The sequence below is a fragment of the Carassius carassius genome, chromosome 25 (assembly GCF_963082965.1).
Source record: "Carassius carassius chromosome 25, fCarCar2.1, whole genome shotgun sequence".
Taxonomy (NCBI): Eukaryota; Metazoa; Chordata; class Actinopteri; order Cypriniformes; family Cyprinidae; genus Carassius; species Carassius carassius.
This window is the reverse complement of record NC_081779.1, coordinates 13,627,912-13,646,472: the sequence shown is the minus strand read 5'-3', so window position 1 is coordinate 13,646,472 and position 18,561 is coordinate 13,627,912. Positions and strand designations below refer to the sequence as shown.

General features: G+C 38.1%; 1 protein-coding gene across 1 annotated transcript; it reads right to left on the bottom strand.

Annotated features, from left to right (window-relative positions):
• Positions 1 to 2,704: 2,704 nt before the first annotated feature.
• Positions 2,705 to 7,768, bottom strand: LOC132104252 (digestive cysteine proteinase 1-like). Its single transcript, XM_059509572.1, has 11 exons — positions 7,594 to 7,768; positions 7,334 to 7,381; positions 7,109 to 7,201; positions 6,837 to 7,009; positions 6,498 to 6,747; positions 6,209 to 6,404; positions 5,561 to 5,751; positions 5,364 to 5,455; positions 5,119 to 5,280; positions 4,678 to 4,867; positions 2,705 to 3,036 (listed from the first exon to the last, which is right to left on the bottom strand). The coding sequence occupies exons 1-11, from the start codon at positions 7,637 to 7,639 to the stop codon at positions 2,849 to 2,851; spliced, it is 1,629 nt and encodes a 542-aa protein (XP_059365555.1). The 5' UTR covers positions 7,640 to 7,768; the 3' UTR covers positions 2,705 to 2,848.
• Between the last annotated feature and the right edge of the window lie 10,793 nt (positions 7,769 to 18,561).

Here is an 18,561-nt window from a genome sequence, read left to right as displayed (position 1 = left end):
GAGGAGGGGGCTCAGCACACATCCTTGGGGGGCCCCAGTGTTCAGTGTGATGGTGCTGGATGCGTTGCTGCTGACCCATACTGCCTGAGGTCTTCCAGTCAGAAAGTCCAACAGCCAGTTGCACAGCGAAGTGTTGAGCCCCAGTTGGATCAGTTTGTAAATAAGCTGTTGAGGGATGATTGTGTTGAATGCTGAACTGAAGTCAATGAACAGCTCTAGATTAAGCTTCAGTTCATTGGTCAGTTGTAGGCCTGGTTTGTAGTTAAAGAGTAGCCTAAGAGAAAATTCAAAGGAAAAAGTTTCTGCTAAATGGCAGGTTACACATGACTCTCCTGCAATATGCAAAAGGTAACCTGAGGTGATGATGCTCTAGTTGACAGAAATAATACATTGAAAAGATAACTTTTTATTTCTAACAATTAAATAGAAATATTCGCCTGCTTTCGCCTGCACTTAACCAACTAACACTAGCACTTTTCCTTTTCTTGTCTTTTAATTATAAAAAAAAAAAAAAAAAAAATACTATGCGTTCTATACTAGACTGAGACTTGTCATGGCACTTGTATACTGTTGTTGTTCTCTTGTTGACCTGACTGCTTCTACTGTTCTCATTTGTAAGTCGCTTTGGATAAAAGCGTCTGCTAAATGATTAAATGTAAATGTAAATGTAAATAAATACTGATTCTAAAGTCACATCAAAAGAGACTAAATTAAATTGGATAAAATCACAGAATGATCATGTTAACATAAGACATTTCTGTTCATGGGGCACCTGAAACCTTCCATGTCTCACTGTATCTACAGTAAATAGAGAAATTCTGCTAAGACATTTCTGTTCATGGGGCACCTGAAACCTTCCATGTCTCACTGTATCTACAGTAAATAGAGAAATTCTGCTAAGACATTTCTGTTCATGGGGCACCTGAAACCTTCCATGTCTCACTGTATCTACAGTAAATAGAGAAATTCTGCTAAGACATTTCTGTTCATGGGGCACCTGAAACCTTCCATGTCTCACTGTATCTACAGTAAATAGAGAAATTCTGCTAAAAAAAAAAGAAAAGAAAAAAAGCTGCTGAATAAATGCTGTATCGAACCTTGGGAGTCATTGGCAAGTCATAAACAAATACAATAAAACATTAGGATACAGGTGCTCTACATTTCATTTTGTTAATCAGCCATTTCAAACATTTAATGATATTATTTTTTTACACCTTGGGATTAAGCGAAGACAAAAATACACACATCGATCTCAACTGGGTGCTTGACTAAGAAACAAATGGATTTTTTTTTTTTTTAAATGTGTCATGATGCAATTTCAATTTTTAATTTCTCTTTGGAGTGTTGCAAGCTCTTGGTGCATAAAGAAGATCTGTAAAGTTGCAAAGACTAAAGTATCAAATCCAAAGAGATATTCTTTATAAAAGTATAAAGAATGGCTCATTCTACGCAAAGAAAGAAGACGTAACTTTTATTCTCTCTGTTGCCGCCACCGCCATGTTGTGGAGAAGCTGTGTGTTTCATTTTTAAAATAAAACTTAGTTTGGACTTCCAAGAGAGGACACAACTAGAAATCAGTGGTTAAGTTGTATTTAAAACACTGTTCCAGAACAGTTCAAACCAAATATTCAGATTTGTGCAGTACATTTTATGGAGGAATGTTTCCTGATCCTGGGAGAGAAGACTATGATTCCGGCTGTTCTGACTCTCAGTGTGGAAGTATGTTTTCATATTTAAAGGATTTGATACAGACGATTCAAGCGCGAGTTTTGAGCAGTGTAGAGCAGAGCTTGTTGTTTGTCATTTCTCCAATCACAAATGCAGACACGGTTTTGTTTACACGGCACAACGCAACGAAATGCGTAAAAAGACATTATATAAGTCAGCAGTTCTCAATTGCAGTCCTCACACCCCCCTGCTCTGCACATTTTGTATGTTTCTCTTATTGCTTCAGACTTGTTTTATTCAAACATAAGTGACCTGCGAAGTGAACATCCTAGGATATTCCACCATGATTCCAATTCGAAGCAAAAGTATATTTTCCATTAAAAAATGCATTGAAGTGTGCGAGACGTGAATTTAAATATGCAAAATATGCAGAGCTGGGGGGCATGACGACTGGAATTGAGAACCGCTGGTATTGTCATTATAACCCGTAATTATGTCCCCACTGGATGCAACAAACGCCTTGTTCATAACTGGTTTTAATGTTTTTGTCTCGGCTCTCTGAGATACATGGCCTCACAGTATAGCAAGGGGCATCAGTAGCAACTATGTTAAAATGTTTTCATATATCTTTTAAAAAAAATAAAAAGATAATTACATTTTTGGGCATAATACGTATAGTTGGTTGTAGCATACTTTTTATTTTAAGTTGAATTTGGACTAATAATAAAGTCAACTAATTGTAGCCTATGTGATAGTGTCAGTGACTGATGTCTTGTAACCTGATGAAATATAAAGATTTTTTTTTCCAGAAGAGGGAACCATCAATGGAAACACCATTAAGAAAGCTGGACGTTTACCACAGTCCTTGAACTTAAAACGATGACAATATAGGAATTAAACAGTTGAGGTATAATGAAACAGTCATATAGGCCTGCTAGTTACTGAGCATTGCCTGTGAACAAGTATGAGTGTGTGTGTGTTACTTTTGCTTCGTGATGGAATGCAAGTCTTGATGTGATTTTACAATGAACAAGCATTTTATTATTAAGACTTTCCGTTTATTAACATTCCAACTGATGCACAATAAAAACATTGATCAGTTGGCCAGCATCTCCAATAAAATTGTTGAAAACTATTCTTCTATTGCATTGTGTGATTTTTTTTGAAGAATGAAAGTATATTAGGCTAATGTCACATAAGTAGCATCAGTGGCCACGCCACAGTTGTTGTCTTTCATGGACATCAGAATATAACCATCATTGCCCCAGTAAGTGGACCAGGAGTTTTTCACTAGCCAATAGGGTTCATTATCCATTATCCCATAACCAACTGCTAGCATAGCATGATCCAAGTCATCAGTCCCGTTTTCTGTGGAAGCAGAAACATAAAACGTATGACTTGCGTATTGGTTTCGATAGAAAGGAGTACTGCATACTTAATATAAAGCAATCTGTAAGACATTGCTGTACTCAAAATAAAATGCATGAGTATGTACTTGAAATATGAAATAATATCAATCCACTATATAAATATCATATTTTCCAAAATGTTTTACAAATAAAAACATGCAAAATGTTATCAGATAGATATATATATAACATTTGCAGCCAAAACAGCCTTGACCCGTCGATGCATGGACTCCACTGGCTGGACCCCTGAAGATGTGCTGTGGTATCTGGCACCAATAAGTTAGAGGCAGATCCTGTAAGTCCTAGAAGTTGCGAGGTGAAGCCTTCATGTATCTGACGTGTTTGTTCAGAAAAATCCCACAGACACTCAACTGGATTGAGATCTGGGGAATTTAGAGGCCAAGTCAACACCTCAAACTCGTAGTGCTCCTCAAACCATTCCTGAACCATTTTTGCTTTGTGGCAGGGCGTATTATCCTTTTGAAAGAGGCCACAGCCACCAGGGAATACGGTTTCCATGAAAGGGTGAACATGTTCTGAAACAATGCTTAGGAAGGTCGGGCGTGTCAAAGTATCATCCACATGGATGGCAGGACTTAAGATTTCCCAGCAGAACATTGCCCAAAGCATGACACTGCTTCCGCCAACTTCCCATAGTGCATTCTTGTGCCATGTGTTCCCCAGTTAAGTGACACACATGCACCCAGCCATCCACATGATATAAAAGAAAACATGATTTATCAGACCAGACCACCTTCTTCCATTGCTCCGTGGTCCAGTTCTGATGCTCACGTGCCCACTGTTGGCGCTTTCAGCGGTGAACAGCAGTCAGCATGGGGACCCTGACTGCTCTGCAGCTATGCATCCCCATAAGCAACAAACGCCGATGAAGTGTATTCTGACCCTTTTCCATCAGAACCAGAATTAACTTCTTGAACTGTTTGACCTACGGTAGCTCGTCTGTTGGATCGGACCACACGGGCCAGCCTTCGCTCCCCACGTGCATCAATAAGCCTTGACTGCCCATGAACTTGTCGCTGGTTCAACACTGTTCCTTACTTGGACCACTTTTGATAGATACCGACCACTGCAGACTGGGAACACCCCACAAGAGCTGCACCCAGTCTTTTAGCCATCACAATTTGGCCCTTGTCAAACTCAAATCCTTCCACTTGCCCATTTTTCCTGCATCTAACACATCAACGTTAAGGACAAAATGTTCACTTGTTGCCTAATATATCCCACCCACTAGTAGGTGTCATGAAGAAAAGATTAATCAAATGTCATTCACTTCACCTATCAGCAGTCATAACGTTATGGCTGATCGGTGTATATAAATATGCATAGTTGTAGTTAAATATTATTTCCCAAAAAGTTTTGCAGATGGAAACCACCTTTTTGGGGGAAAGACTATGTATATTAAAAATATTACTCATTTTATTTGTAAGGTACATTTAATGATGCAAATTATGCAAAGCAAATTATATAATATTGTACATTAAATCTTAGCATGTAGTATATGGCATGATGAGGAAAGGACTGTTTAAGTGTGACATTAGGATTTAAGTTAGTGAGACGTTATGAATGTGTGAAGACTCACTGCATGCTGGTTCATTGTAGACTCCATTGCTGTAGAAGGCGAAGGAACGATGAGCAGCATCAACGCCGACTGCTACAGGGCCGAATTTAAAGATAGCGGCCTTCAGTGCCACAATATCACCACTGGTCACATTAGTGTAACCGCTCAACTTTGCCACCATGGAGGACTTATTGTAATGACACAAACCATTCTGAAACACACACAACGTGATCTGATTAGTGATCCCTTTTTAACCACCAGTATCTGGTATATCAAAAACTTAATTTCCACTTTCTAGAAAGCAAATTATAATAGGTAGACCTTTTCATGCAATCCAAAAATATTGTTTCTGATTATAGATGTCAATTACAGAAAAACTTTCAGAGCTGGGACTTAAACAACCATTTAAATCAATCATAAACATTTGGGTTAGCTGGAAATGTGTGGTGTATGTACACACACCATGCCCATATATCCTCCATAGCTCTCGGTGGTAGAAATGCCACCATGTTTCATGATCCACTCAAAAGCTCTCCATCCCTCTCCTCCATCACAACCATTGTTCCCAAATCCCCATGTGCAGTCTACCAGCATCTGCTGGGACAATAGCGTCAGCTGTCCCGTCTAAAAGAGAAAGAAAGACTAGGACTAGTTCAAATCTATGTCAGTGAAGTAACTAGTTCAAATCTAGCAGGGTTTAGATTTACCTTCAGGAGAAGTGCTCCCTCTAGTGTTCCAGTGGTGGCAAAGCTCCAGCAGGATCCACACACACCCTGGTCTTTCACTGGTGTCACAGCACCTGCAAATACATAAGATGTCTGTTTGTTATCTGAATAGCTAAACATGCATGGAACGATTCGGACTTCACATGCAATCCAACAAATTCGAAACAAGATATACAGACCATACAGCCTCCAGTCTATTGAATCAGGGACGGCTATAGAGCGTATTTCAGAAGGAAAAGGCTGAGCGTTTCTGTGAACATGAGTCCTTTTATATCCTCTCATCATGGCCACCTCTTCCTGTGATCGATCAGCCAGGTTATTGACAGAGAGGGAGAATGAAAGACCAGCTCTATTCATAGAGTGCACATACCTGAGGAAGAATGTATGTGAATAGAATGACTTCAGACAAGTTAACAGACTGCTTCACAATATTTGATTTTGTATAGTTTATTATGGCTCCATACTCCCATTTATTTCTAGGGAGTTGACATACATATACATACTAATATATACAAGTTAAGTTTTCTTCCTATTTTTTTTTTTCAGAGTTATAGGTGGTTTTCTTTCAAATCAAATACATTTGCGGCTGTAAAAAATACAAATAATAATAATAATAATAATAATAATGTTGGACATGTGGCTAGTTACTGTGTTTATACATATAAAAAACACTTCTGAAAAGTGTCAGTCACAATAAGTCAAAACACAGTCCCCAAAAACTGTAATTTTAATAATAATAAAAAAAGTGCAAGAATATAATTAGGGTATTTTTTCCTATTTTAATACATACCCCCAAATATCTAGTAATGTTTCTATTTTTTTCTCACCGAATATTATGTACAAAGTTTTGTTCACGCTCCTCATGCTCCTTTTCATTTTCATAACGATGCTCATATTTCTCCTTAAAGTGGCCAAACATACGGTGGGCATGACCAACTGGGAAAGTTTGGACAAAGTCTTGGATGGGGTTGGCCAATAAATGATGCTCCAGTCCAGCACCAGGAAAGTCACCACAGGTCATTCCTAAGCACAAAAGTGACCATTTGATTAGATGGTTTGTAAGTGTCAGAAAAATGTCAAATAATAGAATATATGTTATACATTTACTGTATTTACCTCTAGGCAGTTTGAAAATGTCTGAATCAATTCGAGGACTGAAGTCATTGTAGTCGATAAGGTATTTATCGTAGTGGGACCCCAAAAGAGTGTTGAAGCCCATCACCTCATAGAGGTGTGGGGTGGCTGGGGAATCATTTCCCTCTGGACGCGTGACCCACAGACGATACGTGTTCTTCTTATGGCCAACCTGTGTGATGTTTTTCCAGACCTCACACAGATTGCCTGCGTAATACTCCATCTTTTCAAACTGCAAATCAAACAACTTCATGAACATCTTAAGTCTTGTTTCTTTGGTTTGCTCCACAGAAGTTAATAAGTCATACAGATAGTACATACTTCAAAGCCCTGCAGATCAGGCAGTGCTGTTTGTGGAAGTATAGGAACCTCCTTGGTACCATTAAGCTGGAAACACTTCAAAGTATTCAATTCAGTCTCAGTGGTGACTGGTGTGATCTTGTAAATGGCACCATAATCCAAGTCATTTCCAATCAAAAAAGTGCACACTGTACCTATAGACAGCAATTAGGAAAACAGCATACATAAAACTACATACAGCTACATACAAACATGCTTAAAACCGGTCTTTTTACTATTTCATGATCACGGACCATGATAATAATCGATTCGACTTCTGTTCCCCTTGAGGTCATACCAAGCTTCAAATGGCTCCTTTATTTCAGCATAAGGCAAAGAAAGCAGACCTATATTAAAGAGGGATAAGTAACTTTTTTAAAAAAGAAGTATACTGTACTGAGATGTACTGTGTGCGTGGGTATATATATATATATATATATATATATATATATATATATATATATATAAACAAACATTACCTTTAACATGATACAGCGTTCCAAAATCAGGAATTGTTGGTGTGGCATCTGGGGAAGAAAACAAATTAAATTTGTCCTTTAATTAATCTAAATATAAATGCACTAAAGCAAAACCTAACGTACTGAGCCAATACTATCGCATGCATCATCAACACGTTTACAACACAGGAAATCTGTCCCAGCCGTTAAATCAAGAGATCAATTATCACACGCTTTTTTGTTTTCTTCCTGTTCTCTCTTTTACATAGACAACACTTTACCTGCAGCACACTCCAGCAACACGATCCCAGCTAGAAGAAGCCACATAGTATAATCTAAAGAAACCAGTCAGACATTCAGTAAACTCTCGTCCGTCTGAAAAAAAATCCCAAAATAAAACAAGCAAATCACGCAGAGCTTTAACGTGAGTGTTTACGCAAATGACGACGCACGATAGAAGAAGGTTACAATAAAAACACGGGAAGGAGGGACTGAATTAAAGCAAACTGTGTAAATTGCCGTCACATGACTGTAGTCAGCTCGCAGGGGCGGACTGGCCATCTGGAGCACCGGGACTTTTCCCGGTGGGCCGCTAGCCAATGTGGGCCGGCCCACCCGGTACACAAATATATATATATATATATATATATATATATATATATATAATTTTTTTTTTTTTTAATTGACGGAAATCATAATATTACATCTCTTTTCTACGCAAATGGATGAGTGAGTCGATCGCGCAGCCAACAAGCGCGTTTTCGTCTAATTTAGAGAGAGACAGATTCATCTGGTACAGCGAATTTCTCTGAGCAGCAGGCCACTGTATACGTTCACTTAAAACATAACCGACTGTGTTTACGAGAATACTTGCAGAGACAATTATTTTGAAATAATTGTGTGTGTATTTGTTCATTCAGAAGTTACGATACCCAAAAGATGAATTAATTCTTTGTACGCGCATTGTCTGAAATGCTGCTCACAGCGCGTGCTTTGAACGAGTGCGCGCAAGCTTCGAACGCGCGCAAATTGTTTAAAAAAGTTGAATCAGCAAGATTTAGAAACAAGTGAAAACGATCAACTACGATACATTTCACCCCTCCAAGCGAGTGAACAACGCGAATTTTAAATCGCTATTCACGATAGCCCGTCGGGAAGAGCAGTGATACATTTTGGAGCCCGACTGCAAAACACGATAGCCCCTGGACGTCGGGCTAGCGATTTTGCGAGCCCTGCACCTCAGATCTATCCAGTTTGTGAACCACTGGTTTCCACAATGTTTTCGTTAAACAAAATAAATGATTATTTTAAAAGATTTACTCAAGAGAATAATCTGTTCACGAATCGGATCATGAACTTATATTACCGCATATTCATGCATCTGTTAACTGAATGCAAAGTGTGAGTTCTAGGAGAATGTTTGTCTCGTGATGAACATGTATCGCTCACTAGGAGTCGCTAAATGAACAGCTGCAGCACGCAGGTTATCTTTTTTTTTTTTTTTTTTTCAATGGAGGATCAGTTGCCCTATTGGTTAAAATCCCCAAACAGTATACTTAAATATCAAATAAATAAATTACATCAAAACAGGGGCGTTTGCGTTTTGATGTGGTGGGCTGCTGTGGGCCAGAAAGTCCAGGGCCACTTTTTGGTCCCAGTCTGCCCCTGGTCAGCTGTTTTCCTTTATCGCGGTTAAAGTTACTGACTTCATTTCTAACTAGAAGTTCACATATATCACACGTTTCTAACTACGCGGATCACTTTACATCAAAATTGAGTGCCAAAACGAGAAAAAAAATCTTGTAGTGATATGAGAATGCAACATTGCAGAAGCGCGCGAACACCGAACTGAATCCTCTTTTGAATCGTCTGAACAGACACATACACATAAAATTATGACATAATTCCCATCTCGACAATTAGCCTAGGCAGAATTTCTGAAAATATGATTATTTAAACTGCTGGAGGCATTTTGTGATTATTTATATTATACAACACTTCTAGGGGTATTAAGGGGTGCTGAATCCAAATCTGAATGTCCCAAAATGCCTCAAAATTAAGCAAATCAAAATGGCCGCCACCGCCAGGCTGGAATCAATTTTTCAGTGTATCTTTTTGACTAAACAAGGTACAAACATGAAATAAATGTGCTTTTGTAAGTTTTCCTACATGGGCAATTCAATGCCATATTCAGATTTGAGATGTCATGTGAAGAAACTGCTAAGATATTGCAAAAATAGTTGTTTTTAACTATGAACTATTATTATTTTTAACTAATTAATAAGTAAGTTATTATTAAAAATATTATCAGGCTACTTTTACTTAGTTTGCATTTTGTTTTGAGGTAAAATGTGTCAAATGTGTTGTAATGCACTCCCCAACATTTGCCCTCCCCAATATCATCCCACCCCTCCCCCGAGCTTAGTCTTTCTTAGCCTCTCTCCACTCTCACACTCAGAACGGCTGATCGGAATTATAAGACAGCTAACAGGTAAAGTAATGTCCAGTGTATATAGTTTATATTTTAAATAATTGCATTATATATTTTAGCATTTTTGATCACTAAAAAAAGCCTATTAGCGCGATTAGCTATAGATGACATCAAAGTCAGTAAACTTAACACACTTACTTTTACACTGACTGATTGGAGGAAAGACTTTAAATTTATTTCATTTAACCCTTTCGCACATATGATCACACCGGTGTGATCAGTCTAGGCTGGTCCCTGGAGCATACTATCACACCAATGTGATTAGTACGGTTAGTGCATCACGTGATCAAGTAAATTCAAAAATGCTTTTGCACGTTGGCTTGCACTGAGCCAGAGACAGGCGCGCTCAGAGCTGTCATATATCAAAACTTTTCAGTGTTTTCAACCACATAATGTTTATTTTAGGTTTCAGACATGTAAATTCACATAAGTACTAAAAAAACAATACAATTATTCATATCAGATACACATTGTGTAAGTAACTTCAAAGTTTAATCTATTCTTCTCCCAGTTCACCTGCCACTTACTTTTATGTATTTCGGGAGAAGTGGATGAATTCACGTGTTGTAAATCCAACAGATCTGATTCTCTGAACTGCGTCTGGGGCACAAACTAACATGCCCATTGCACATACAGCTCAACTAACGTGATTTTTATAAAGGTGTTTAAACAACCAAACACTTCCAATTGCATATATTTGAAAATCGGATTATCAGATATTTCATTCCATAGCTAACAAATGTGTGAATGCTTTTGAATAAAAAAGGAAAAATGACAGGTTGGGAACCGACTCTTTCTTGTAGGTTTGAATTAGTCAATTAGTGACAAAAACCATGGCTGAAGAAATAGACCATACCCAAGAAAGCTTAATGTCATCTCAGCCACGGTTATGCCTCATATGCCAGGAAGACAATAAGAAAAATCTCATGACAGTTAGTAAGGACGGCCTCCCTTCAGCTGACACTGTAAGACAGCTCCGGATGAAATTACACCATGACAATTTCTGAGATGCAACCAATCGACTTACTGAGATACTTCAAGGAGACTTGCCTCAGCAACTCTAATGGCATAAGGACTGCCGAGCAAAATACATGAATAAATGTGAAATAGAAAGGAAATTGAAGGCAGAATTGAAAAAAGATACCAAACCAAGTTCATCTTCATCCACCCCAACTCTGCAAAATGTTACTCTACGGAGCAAAATACCTCCAATCGATTGGAAGCAGTGTGTCTTTTGCCAAGAAGATCAGAAAGAAAAACTACATCTCATACAAGAAATGAAATTCAGCAGCAGAATCCTACAAGCAGCAAAGTGGACAGGCAGATTCTACAAAGGCTCATCACAGTTTACAGAGCAGGTCGCAAGGTAGACCTGGAAAATATTCTCCAGCATGAACTCATGCCCATACCACCATCTCTGGCCGCAACTAACGGCAGTCTACATTCCACCAACAAATCTGTTTTAGCAAATATACTGACAAAACATATCCAAACCCCTGCAGATGTGCCCCTTCAGGAACCCAGCTGCTTTATTATTGATGGCCAAGCACTTGTAATGGCACTTGGGAAGCCGCCTGACATCACAACATTCGGCAACTATGCTAACAAGTTTGCTGACACAGTGTTGAATATGGCAGAGAAGTACCAGAGGGTTGATGTAGTTTTCGACAGGTACCATGACGAATCCATCAAAACAGGCACAAGAAAAAAGCGTAAACAGCGCCACCGACCAGTACGCAGAGATATTGTGAATGACTCTGTTTCACTTCCAGCAGACTGGTCGAGCTTCATGGCACTGGAAGAGAACAAAGCAGATCTCGCTCAACTACTCCCAAACCATCTGATAGAACACCAGAATATGAGCCAGTGGTTGTAGTATCAGGTGGGTTTGCTTAAGCGGCCACTGTCAAGTCATCAGATCCAGAACTTGAAATCTCCTCTCTGAGTGCTGACCACGAGAAGGCTGATACATGACTGATTTTGCACTGCATCCAGGCTCCTATGGACACAATAGTGGTGTCAGTGCGTGACACAGACGTGCTTCTTCTACTTCTAGCACATCATGACAGAATTGGATGTACCCATCTCTACATGAAAGCTGGGACATCAAAGGATCCAAAGTATTTTCCAGAACATGACATTCGCAAGTTACTCTCTGATGATCAAGTGGACACACTCCTTGCCTTCCATGCTATCACTGGCTGTGATAGTGTGTCTCAGTTCAGCGGTCATGGAAAGAAAAACAGCCTGGCAGGTGTTCGAGCAACATCACACTGATCTTACTGGCCTTGGGAAGGGTCCTCTCACAGAAGATATTGTGAATTCAACAGAGAAATTTCATCTGTAAGATGTATGATGTGCCCGAAGTTGATACATGCACCAAAGCAAGAGTGAAGTTGTTTTGCAAGAGACTCTGCCTCCAACCTCAGATGAAGTAAAGTGGAACCAAGCTCACCTGCCACATCCTGATCTTCCTCCGGTGGATGAAATGGGATGGATGCACAAGGGAGGTCAATTAGTGCCACAGCTAATGTCTCTGCCACCTATGCCTAAAGCCTGCAGGGAGTTCAACTCATGTGGGTGTACCAAGGGATGCCTCAGCCAACACTGCAGCTGCAGGTAAGTGTATAGGAAATTTGCTGATGTTGATAATTGTGTACAAGAATCTACAAATATGATAGACTGGTAGAGTATTCAAATGTACCTGGACTTGTACTGGTTGTAATCTATCTATTCTAATCTTCTATTATTCAGAAAGAGTCGCATGGAATGTATATATGCATGCAACTGCAGGAAATTTGACAACACTTGCCAGAACATTGAAGAGGACTGCGAATAAGCGGTCACTGTAACTTCTACTGGCATACTGTTCAATAAATATCACCATGACCCATGGATCTTCCTGCTTTTGGATCTTATTTGGTTGACAACTTCTTTATCACTAATGACCACCTTTTTCTCTATACTTGTGTGATTTTCAAGCTGATTATTGACACTTGATCTAAATCAGGACAAGATGTTAAATTCCCCATGTGTGAAAACCTGTAAACATTTAAATAAAGGTTGTAACTTTTTGTAACTTTATTTATTTGTACATTTGACCTCAAAACAAAATACAAAGTAAGTAAATGTAGCCTGATAATATCAACAAAAATAGTAATAATAATGTTAATAATAATAACTTACTTATTAAGTTAATAATAGTTCATAGTTAAAAACAACTATTTTTGCAATATCTAAGCAGTTTCTTCACATGACATCTCAAATCTGAAAACTTACAAAAGCACATTTATTTCATGTTTGTACCTTGTTTAGTCAAAAACATACACTGAAAAATAGATTCCAGCCTGGCGGTGGCGGCCATTTAAAATTTCTTAATTTTGAGGCATTCTGGAACATTTTTGAGCTTCATATACAGCAGATTTGGATTCAGCACCCCTTAATACTATTAGAAATGTTGTACAATATAAATAATCACAAAATGCCTTCGGGGTTCTGATTTTGTGAAAATTGACCCTGTCTAAATCATTCAAACGCAGTCAGTTATATCCCAAGTGAATAAAAACAACTGCGAAAGAAATGGGATATGATGTGAATCATTATATCAGATCAGTGCATCAGGTCTTAAAGGGACAGCGGTCTATAAATACTGCTGCTGTCATTAATGACCATCAAACAACAAAAAAGCTATAATAAAAAGTCTATATTTTATTTATACAGCAAACACTATGCAGTGTTATTTTCCCTAATTATTACATTTCTATATTTGAATACTACCAACCTTATTTTATTTGTAACATATTGTGTTGTATTTATCTATGCTTCTAATTTGTGTATTTGTTCTCATTTTTACTGGCTGTTCACTTGTCTCTTTAATCATGTTTAAACTTTCTTAGTTAATCAAGTAGAATTTGCTGTGGTATCAAAGAAGTACTTGCTTTAATTAATAAAAAGCAAGTTAAATTTAAATATTTTTGTTTTCTTGCTGATCCGAAAAAATTATCCGATCCGTGGGTCAAAAACTGTGAGATTTGTGATCCATTAAACAAGTATAATATACAAAAAGAATATCGGCCGATATAATCGATATCTGAAATGTTTTTTTACTCCCTAATATCGGTATTGACCCCCCCCCCAAAAAAAACAATATCGGTTAGGCTCTAGTGAAATCAGTGGTTCAACCGTAATGTTATGGAGCTATGAGAATACTTTGTGCACAAAGAAAACAAAAATAATGACCTCATTCAACCATTTCTTCTGTTCCGTGTCAGTCTCCACCATGCTTTCACAAGAGACCACGGCGCATGCGTGTGATGCTGCTAACGCAGGGACAGATGTGTTCCATTCCTGACAGCTGAGCTAAAAATATAGATGGTGTCTGAAAGTTGATGGTCAGTTTGTGTAAATGTATGTGTAATGATTGGTCAGAAGCATGTGGATCCATTTGCAGCACTTTATTGAATAAATAAAGGTCAACAACAGTCAATAGTTAATCAACAGTGGCCAGAATGTCAGAGGCAAGACGGGAACAGAAACTATACCGGACAGAAGTCAGGGCAACCAGCAAACATTCAGAGTTCCAGTAGGCAAGATCACAAGGGCAGGAGACAGAGAATCAGAATAGTCAAACTGTCCAGGGTCATGTAAAGGAATAAACTCAGGGAAAATACTCAGAAATGTCAGCCGGGGCAAAACAAGACTTTGCAGTGAGTGTGAGTGAGAATGCTGGTTAAATAGGCCAGTAATGCGCAACACCTGTGCAGGTAATCAGTCCAGTACAGGATTATGGGAAATGGAGTCCGGGGTGAAGGTTAATAATACTTGGGTGAGGGTGCCCTATGGTGACCATCGGTCTGATTCAAGACAGAGGACTTCCCCTGTGAGTGGCTCTGGAAGCGAGGGGGTAGATCTACGCCGAGGCCTTCCACGGGAACGAGGTGTGGGTCGATTTGGATGGGCTTGACCAGGACCTTTAGGCCATATCTTTCCCAGTCGATTGGATACTGCAGTAGGGATGTAATGCTTACCAGTTTGACGATAAATCATGATAAAATTCCCCACGGTTAGTATTACCGTTATTATAATTAAAACTGTATTAGATTACCGCGATTTGAACAACTGGCGATAAATGAATATGGTCCAGCATAAAGCACAGTTTTCAGTAACAGTCTCAGGTGCACACAGCAGAGTTTCGTTTTAAGTTGAAACAGGACGGAAAAGCTGGGAGGTTGTAAAATAGTGCTAAGGGAATTATTCAAATGAATATATTAATTAATTAATTATATGAATGTAGCTCTTTTGACGCAAACATACGGTAGGCTATATGTTCCATTCAAAGTGCACTGAAGTGTGCGAGACAGAGAATGTGAGCGGAGTGACGTGATGTTGTCTGGAGCTATGAGCGGATTTTTTGAAAGTCTGACCGTTGAGGTTTTCATTCGCTCCGAGAATGCTCCACTACCGCTACGTCACAAGCACAAATTATGCCAACTCACACAATAAACAACATACTTAGGGACGAGTGTGCGAGGTTAAAGCATTTTGTAAATTTGTTATTCTCCGCATGAAACTAATTTGCTGCTACATTTCTGCACATGGACGGAGCACACAAGCTTGCACATAAGTAGCCTACAGATCGCGTGCATACATTTAAGAATGAAGAAAAACTGACAAGTTACAGCATAGTTTCTGATGTGACTACCTTCAGCTTTGCCATAGTAGAGAGAGACGTTTTTGAGAGGAGTCAATTAATCATTTAATATGGACTTGGGCTAATTGCAGTGTTCCAATAAACCATGTTAAAACTATTTTCTAGTAATATGCATGTATTTTTCGTTTAATATAATTTATGAACAAAACTGATTTTTCAAGCATAGTGAAATAATTTAGCTGCTGAGTTGTGTTTCTGATCAGTGGAGGGAGGAGTGACGTGGGGAGCTGGAAATGGTTAAAAAAGTTTGTTTTGCTGCTTGTTATTGAAAATTGGTGTCTTATTATATTATTTTAATGTATTATCTTAATTATGAACAAAGTGGTTTGTAGTGCAAACAGTTTTACGGTTTACTGCACATTGTTATTCTCCTCGTTATTTATGGTACTCTCACCCATAGGCTTACTTCTGCATTGAAGGAAAAGGTGGATATACAGGTACATAGTAAATTTTTACAGATGGATCAATAGATGCACTTCACACCAGTTACAGATGAGTCGGCTGCCTCCCCCCTAATTACCATCGTTTCGGTCAAATAAATGCTATTTTCACTGCGTAATATACAATAAGCATAAGGTGGTTATTTATATACGTAAAACATGACCGTAAAGGCAAGAGAAAGCAATATAGATGAGATGGGTAAACAAAATAAAACATAAAACTCTCTTCTCAACCATGCTTGAAATGTAGAGGCACACCCAGTGGGAAAACAAATCTATAATGGGAGATGGGAAGCAGTGGTGGACAGTAACGGAGTAGCTTTACTTCGTTAATGTACTTAAGTAAATTTTTCAAGTATCTGTACTTTAAGAGTAGTTTTATTTTGAGTAACTTTTACTTTTACTTCACTACATTCCAAAGCATAAGATCGTAGCCTACTTTTAACTTCACTTCATTTCATACAACATATCGTTACTCCCTATATCACGTGCTCCGACACGCAGAAGCGGTGTCTGATTCATCATGAACGAACTGAGTCTTTTCAAAATAAACGTTTAAATCGGATCGCAAATCGCACCAAACGATTCGTTTACGAATTAGAATTATCCGATTGCAGCATAGACAGTAAAAGAAATGGACACAGCGACCCCCGTTGAAACTCAATTGAGACAAGTGAAGCCCATTTTTAGCAATTTTTAGCACTTCCGTTTCTGATGCGCAGACTCAAACTAAGCTTGATGACGTCAGCAACCTGTCTGACAGATGTAAATCTTTGTCAAAAGTGGCTGTGCGTGAAAACTGCCATCGTTAATCTTGCAGAGACGGCGAGCTTGAGCGGGGAGTTCTTTGGCGTGAGTGAGCAGGAGTAAGTATTCTGATTAATTATTTTGTATAGTATTTTAAAATGTAACGCCAGTACGCTATATTAAGTTAATTGCCTGCGAGCTTCTCCTCCTGTCTGTACGGTAATGCGACAGAGAGTCGAGTAGTTATGACGCAATCGTTAGCCTATTTTTACAAAAACTGTTTCTACGGGGCCATAATGTAACATAGAAGGTAATGGAGCCCTTTATACATTGTCGTGTATCTTTAGAAATAAATAATGGACAAATGGAGTCTTTAAACGCCTCAGATGTAAAGTTATTCACTGTCAAAGTGACGCCAAAATGAATGGGAGTCAGTGGGATGCTAACGCAAGTGAAGTTCTGCTACAAGATGGCAGCACCAGGCCGACTTCAACTTCCGGTCGACTTCCTTGCCGCCTGGATTGCAGCTGTTCTGGAGTCGACCACTCACTAATTCAAATGAACCGTTTAGTGCGAGTCTACAGAAGTAGGGAGATCTTGTGAGTGCGCGTGCGTCTGATGTTGCTAAAAGTAAGTTATCAATGTCGAAATGTAGGATTAATTATTGTAACTGAAAATCATATTTAGGTCAAAATTGTCAGTTGTTTGGGAACTAAATCCGCTGTAAAGAGTGATCTATTTAAGCCCACTGAAATGCTCGAGTGCAGAAGATGCAGACACATCAATCAGCATCTCTGTGTTTTAGGTTAAAAAAAAATTAATTAACCATTAAACTAACACATTAAATAAAATAACTCATGCATGTTCAAATTCCCCGCTGCCGTAATATTAACAGTTTTATTAAAATGCTACCATGTCCTATGTGATGTCTGTTTTTATATTGTTTATCAACAGTAAGGTTATATTGTTTGGATTAACTAGACGAGTAGACAGACATGAATGTTTATTCATAACCGTACTGAAAATAAGTAAATATTGTTAGCTGATGCTAACTGTCTAGCTAACAAGCTTGCTGGTGCTAAGTTGAGGTAATTTTTATAAATTATGTCCAAATATTTTTATTCAACCACCTATATATATATATATATATATATATATATATATATATATATATATATATATATACATATATATATATATATATATATATATATAGATTACATCTGGGGAGAAAAGAAAGGATGTGATGTTCAGAACATGGTAACTACAGTAATTATCAAAGTGGGAAGAGATGCACCCCGTTTGGCCAGGGGTGTTTTTACACCACAGACAAGGTTTGAGACGGAAAAAATCATTATGAAAATATAATTATATTTTCTTTAAAATGTTCTTCCTAACTTCAGGCCTTATTATCATGTCATATGTAACTGTGATGTTCTGTAAAACAACAAACTTTAAAATACTTTTTTCTTACTAGTGAAAATCATATGGTCATCTCTGTTTTCTCTCAGGTACATCACAGTGTAAACTTCACTCTCATCAGCTTAGTCCATATCAACAACAAAAATATATCTTGACTCCATGTAGTGGTTATTTTGGAAAAAATCCCAGGTATTTTGAGCAGTAGGATTATAAAAAAATATGTGCTAATATAAAATTAAATTAAGTAGCCTATATAAAATTGCAAACATCTATCTTTCAGTATTTTTTTTACTTAAGTACATAAAAAAAATTAGTACTTTTGTACTTTTACTTGAGTAAAATTGGAAAAGGAGTACTTTTACTGGAGTAATATTTTACTATACGTATCTGTACTTTTACTCAAGTACTTGATTTGTGTACTTCGTCCACCACTGATGGG